Genomic DNA, 6629 nt, shown 5'->3' on the forward strand with positions numbered 1-6629 from the left:
GACTCCCAAGTCCCTTTGCACTTTAGCATTATGAATTTTGTCACCGTTTAGAAAATAGTCCATGCCTCTATTCTTTTTTCCAAAGTGCAAGACCTCACACTTGCCCACGTTGAATTTCATCAGCCACTTCTTGGACCATTCTCCTAAACTGTCTAAATCTTTCTGCAGCCTCCCCACCTCCTCAATACTACCTGCCCCTCCACCTATCTTTGTATCATCGGCAAACTTGGCCAGAATGCCCCCAGTCCCGTCATCTAGATCGTTAATATATAAAGAGAACAGCTGTGGCCCCAACACTGAACCCTGCGGGACACCACTTGTCACTGGTTGCCATTCCGAAAAAGAACCTTTTATCCCAACTCTCTGCCTTCTGTCTGACAGCCAATCGTCAATCCATGTTAGTACCTTGCCTCGAATACCATGGGCCCTTATTTTACTCAGCAGCCTCCCGTGAGGCACCTTGTCAAAGGCCTTTTGGAAGTCAAGATAGATAACATCCATTGGCTCTCCTTGGTCTAACCTATTTGTTATCTCTTCAAAGAACTCTAACAGGTTTGTCAGGCACGACCTCCCCTTACTAAATCCATGCTGACTTGTCCTAATCCGACCCTGCACTTCCAAGAATTTAGAAATCTCATCCTTAACGATGGATTCTAGAATTTTGCCAACAACCGAGGTTAGGCTAATTGGCCTATAATTTTCCATCTTTTTTCTTGTTCCCTTCTTGAACAGGGGGGTTACAACAGCGATTTTCCAATCCTCTGGGACTTTCCCTGATTCCAGTGACTTTTGAAAGATCATAACTAACGCCTCCACTATTTCTTCAGCTATCTCCTTTAGAACTCTAGGATGTAGCCCATCTGGGCCCGGAGATTTATCAATTTTCAGACCTTTTAGTTTCTCTAGCACCTTCTCCTTTGTGATGGCAACCATATTCAACTCTGCCCCCTGACTTTCCTGAATTGTTGGGATATTACTCATGTCTTCTACTGTGAAGACTGACGCAAAGTACTTATTAAGTTCCTCAGCTATTTCCTTGTCTCCCATCACTAGATTACCAGCGTCATTTTGGAGCGGCCCAATGTCTACTTTTGCCTCCCGTTTGTTTTTAATGTATTTAAAGAAACTTTTACTATCATTCCTAATGTTACTGGCTAGCCTACCTTCATATTTGATCCTCTCCTTCCTTATTTCTCTCTTTGTTATCCTCTGTTTGTTTTTGTAGCCTTCCCAATCTTCTGACTTCCCACTACTCTTTGCCACATTATAGGCTCTCTCTTTTGCCTTGATGCATTCCCTGACTTCCTTTGTCAGCCATGGCTGCCTAATCCTCCCTCTGATAACCTTTCTTTTCTTTGGGATGAACCTCTGTACTGTGTCCTCAATTACTCCCAGAAACTCCTGCCATTGCTGTTCTACTGTCTTTCCCACTAGGCTCTGCTTCCAGTCGATTTTCGTCAGTTCCTCCCTCATGCGCCTGTAATTACCTTTATTTAACTGTAAAACCTTTACATCTGATTCTACCTTCTTTCTTTCAAATTGCAGACTGAATTCTACCAGTTTACCGGCCTTGTTGTGACCCGCACGGGACTTCCACCACACCTAATCCCACAAAGGATTCCAACCCCCCAAACAAGCAATCTCCCCACCCCTGAACCCCCAACCTGGTCAGATTTCTTCCCCTCCCCTTGAGTGACCCAACAACCCCCACCCCACCCTGACCCCCTATCCCAAACCCCCTGCCCTTCAACCCAACCTGACACATCCCTCCAACACCAGCTAGACCACCCCCCTAATCCAACACCCCCCCCCCCCCCCCCAACCCAACCTGACTTGGCTGGATCCCCTCCCACTGACCCAAACCTGGCTAGACCCATGCCGCCTGACCCAGTTGGACCCCCAGACTTGAGAAAACCCCCATTATCCCCCCTGACCTGACTGGCACGGCCTCCACCTCAATGTCCGACCCCCTTTGCAACTGATGACGCCGGTCAGGGTGCAAGGGCATTTGGATTGGCTGCAATGGCTGAATTTCCACAAGTTGAGGGTTTCATAGATTACAAACATGTGGCATTCATGGTGCCTTCAGATCATCCAAGATTATTCCTCAATCCAAAGGGATTTCACTCCATCAATGTTCAGCTCATGTGTGTATTCATGCATTTCTGTGCAGGATATCATGGAAACTGCTATGATTCTTTCTTTCAGGTCCAGTCAGGTCTCCTACAGATCTCCACACTTTCAACAAACAGATGACTCCTTGGAAACAAGGGCTGCCGTTTATGAACGTGGCTAATGGCACCTATGAAAAACCCCACAGCCAATGAAGAGGAAAGCTGCACAGAGGAGGAACATGAGCATAAAAGCAGCAATTGAGGAAACCATGGGGTTGCTGAAGATATGACTCAGGTGCCTGCATGGATCTGGAGCACCCTTCAGCAAGGCTGTCCTGAATTATAGTGGTTTACTGTGCCTTGTACAACAGTGCGAAGCAGAGAGAGTTGGAGCTGGAGGGGAGGAAAGACTGCATCCTCAGAGGAGGAGGAATAGGAGCAAGAGGAGGAGCAGGGATAGCAGGAGGAGCCTGATTTGACCAGGGTCCCTGCAGCCACTCACTCAGTTGTTACATCTGCTTGCAATAGGTTCATATAGTTACAATTCAACAAACCCCAGTCTCTGAAACCATACGGCCCACCAATGCTGAACTCACTGGGAACCCCCAGCACAAAGGATTCCCACAGTCAATAATCCTTCCATTTCATAGACACCTATTGCTTCATCCTGTTTGAACGGCTGGACTGGTTTGACATGGAGTACTTGGATAGTCAGTTTAAGAAGCTAAAACCGTCCCAGCATTGGGAAAATAAACTATGACATATGTTTGCTTTGTTTAAAAGAAACAAAAGGAGGAAACTAGATGAAGTGTGGGTGCATTTCTTTGCCGTTTCCTGCAGACTTACATGCAGGAAAGCTCAACTTATTGGATGGACCCTGACAATACACTGAGGGTAAATATAATGGGAGAGGGCCCCCTGAGGAGATTCTTACACTTGCATTGCAGTGTTATACTGCAACTTACTGTCAGGAGCAGCTTCTGCAGTTTTACCTTGTATCACTGATGAGGAATGAGAGGGGCAGTGAGATTAACACCAACACCTATACACCAACACCAAAGTGATTATATTATATTACACCTTGGCGGTGTAAAGTGAAATACAAAGTAGAAATCCATTAGAGGAGCCACTAAACCAGGTTTTCAGGCAAGAGAACTCCGAGGCTAATCTTTTGCAACGAATACAGATTTTTTAAATATCCAAGCTGATTTCCAATGATGTCTGATTCTGCTTCCATGAAGCAGTGAATTGGGACTTTTTCTACATTAATGGGATTAAATAAGTGCGAATTGCTAATGCTGATTATTGGTAGTCTTAGTCCTAGATTATGATTGTAGTGTTAGTTGCTAATCTGCCTTGTGCCCCTGACAACTGTATCAAATAACCCAAACCAAGTGGTTATAGTAACTGTACTTACACAGTCAGAAAGCAATACTCTCATAATTCTCAGTTCTTAGTTATGCATCTCTAACAAAGTGTGATGGTTGGTGTATGTTTTTATTTTAGATATTTTAATGCTTTCGATAAGAGTTAGGCTGAAATAACGCAAGACGTCACTGAATATCAAGGCAATGTGGGATTTCCCAAGAGTATTTCATTCCTTTACAGGAAATTACTATTCCTTTCCCAGGAGATTACTTTTTCATCTAACACAGAACTCCTCACTCATTGCAATCAAAGGGACTGTTTAAAAATGTCAAGGGTTTTTTAATATGCCAGAGAGAAAAAACAATTCAGAATTGTCAAACCCCAGTAAAATCAGTAATACTGGAGTAAATTGTACAGCCAGTACCAGTTTACTGCCACCCGTCACTTTCAAGTTTCAGTTTTTTTTATTTAAAAACTATTTAAAGTCTTTTAATCGTAAATTTTTGTACTTGCGTTCTTTGAGAATCAAGTGGTGCCTATATTGGCAACAGCAGTCTAGACACAAATGTATCCACATGTAAATTGAGGGGAGAATGTAGATTTGAAATAAAAATCTTTTCCATCTGAGAAACCATCGTTAATCGCGCGAAAACGGGCGTGGGGCGAAAGTACTTACTGCTGAGATAGAAAACACAATCCAGCTCCTGAGCAGAAACACAGCAAAGGAGGAAGGGCAGCACTAACACGGCCAGGAATAAGAACATTTCTAGTGGAGAAAAACAGTTGGATCAGTGATCGGGTACAACGTAAGAAATATGTTTTTAAATATCTGTGTATCGACGCTCTTTAAGAAATGTGAAGCAGCAAGGGTAGATTGCTGAAATAGGACTGACCTGGATACTCACAGTGGGCACGGTACACGCCCGGAGAGACGATCACAATGGTGCTAAAGTGAAGGAAGGTAGAGGCAGATTGAAGATGTCCCAGCCCCCGTGCAGGATCATCCTCCTGACATCAACTCAGGATTTAATGAGCTGGATTCGGAGAGCAGGAAACAGTCCTCAACTTGAACTGACACACATTCGTTGGGCACACTCAAGCATGACACAGAGAGCAGGGGGGCGGAAAACTATTCCAGCCCATAATAATAAAGTCTCTTTTCTTTAAGCAGAAGAAATTAAGCGAATTATTTAAGAATTGTACTTGCTTGTTTAAAAAAATGACACAGAAACTATGGATATGACCCCTGTTGCAACTTCCTGTAAACTCTAACCCAAGAGGCAACCCCTTCCAACCCTAATCTAAAAATGGAGCAAGGTTCCAGGAGCCAAATCCATATCCCCTTCCTTTGTGTGTTCATTAATTGGGTTTCGTTTCACAGATTGCTAACTCATTTTTTAATGCCTCACTAAAGGTCCTGAAGCAATATTTCAAAGGTGATAGTAGTATATGTTACCGCAATGCTTTCCCCTCAATATTCAATTGGCGTTGAATGCAGCACTTATTGGGGCAATTGTTGGGACATAGCCTTGGTCCACTGGCCTTTTTAATTCCCCTATGGATTCTGCCAGAAGTGAAGATGAAAGAAAGATGGACCCAATCTTTGAAAGTAAAAAGTTAGAGCTGAATGGTAGAATTTATCCCAAATGCCATCATTTACACTTCAGTAATTATTGATATAACGGGCGCGATTTAATAGTGGCACCGAGGCGAGAGTGCGACGAGGCGGTTAGATCGCTGGACAGGCCAAAATCGAGAAAAGGGCCGGGCACCAGACCTCCACACGGACTGCGACCCAGGGCCAGGATTGAACCTGGGACCTCGGCGCCGAGAGGCAGTAGTGCTAACCACTGTGCCACCGTGCTGCCCTGTATTCTAGCCCTCTTGACATGAATGCTAACATTGTATTTACCTTCTTAACTGCCGACTGAACCTGCACGTTAACCTTAGGAGGATCGTGAACAAGGACTCCCAAGTCTCTTTGTGCTTCTAATTTCCTAAGCATTTACCCATTTAGAAAATAGTCTATGCCTAAATTCCTCCTTCCAAAGTGCATAACCTCACACTTTTCCACATTGTATTTCATTTGCCACTTCATTGCCCAGTCTCCTCGCTTGTCCAAATCTTTCTGCAGCCCCCTCGCTTCCTCAATACTACCTGTCCCTAGGGGGGGTGGGGGAATGTGATACATGTGATGTTACGGTATGGGGGGAATTGTGGGTGTTATGGGGCTGTTAGTTGCATATTACTGCTTTTTGCTATACTTTTTGTTATATTTTCTGCAAAAAATTCCAATAAAAAAAAAAATACTACCTGTCCCTCTACAGATCTTTGTATCATCTGCAAACTTAGCAACAGTGACTTCAGTTCCTTCTTCTAGATCATTAGTGTATATTGTGAAACGTTGTGGTCCCAGCACAGATCCCTGAGGCACACCACTAGTCACCGGCTGCCATCCTGAAAAAGACCCCTTTATCCCCACTCTCTGCCTTCTGCCAGTCAGCCAATCCTCTATCCATGCCAGGATCTTACCCTTAACACCATGGGCTCTTAACTTATTTAACAGTCTCCTATGCGGCACCTTGTCAACGGCCTTCTGGAAATCTAAATAAATCACGTCCACTGGTTCTCCTTTGTCTAACTTCCTTGTTGCCTCCTCAAAGAACTCAAACAGAATTGTCAGACATGACCTCCCTTTGACAAAGTCGTGCTGGCTCAGTCCTATTTTGCCATCATTTCCAAGTACTTTGCGATCTCATCTTTAATAACAGATTCTAAAATCTTACCAATGACCGAAGTCAGGTTAACCGGCCTATAATTTCCCATTTTCTGCCTCCCTCCCGTCTTAAACAGTGTTGTTACATGAGCGACTTTCAAGTCTTCTGGGACCTTTCCTGCCTCCAGTGATTCCTGAAAGATCACCACCAATGCCTCCACAATTTCCTCAGCTATCTCTTTTAGGACCCTGGGGTGTAGTCCATCCGGTCCAGGTGACTTATCCACCTTCAGACCTTTCAGTTTCCCCAGAACCTTCTCCTTAGTGATGATCATTGCACTCACCTCTGCCCCCTGGTTCTCCTGGAGCTCTGGCATCCAACTGGTGTCTTCCACCGTGAAGACTGATGCAAAGTAGCTTTCAGTTCGTCT

General features: G+C 44.4%; 1 protein-coding gene across 2 annotated transcripts in view; it reads right to left on the reverse strand.

The window, feature by feature from the left end:
- LOC119966240 overlaps window positions 1–4828 on the reverse strand; it is a 61444-nt gene extending 56616 nt beyond the window's left edge. The window contains exons 1-2 of one of the 2 annotated variants that reach the window (XM_038797591.1): window positions 4388–4828; window positions 4159–4248 (exon numbers count right to left, since the gene is read on the reverse strand). In XM_038797591.1, the coding sequence (XP_038653519.1) occupies window positions 4159–4246 (88 nt within the window). In that variant the 5' untranslated portion in view covers window positions 4247–4248; window positions 4388–4828. Of the gene's footprint in view, window positions 1–4158; window positions 4249–4375 lie in introns of both variants that reach the window. The other variant, XM_038797590.1, reaches the window with a different exon arrangement.
- Between the last annotated feature and the right edge of the window lie 1801 nt (window positions 4829–6629).

This window comes from Scyliorhinus canicula, chromosome 5 (genome assembly GCF_902713615.1).
Source record: "Scyliorhinus canicula chromosome 5, sScyCan1.1, whole genome shotgun sequence".
Lineage (NCBI taxonomy): Eukaryota > Metazoa > Chordata > Chondrichthyes > Carcharhiniformes > Scyliorhinidae > Scyliorhinus > Scyliorhinus canicula.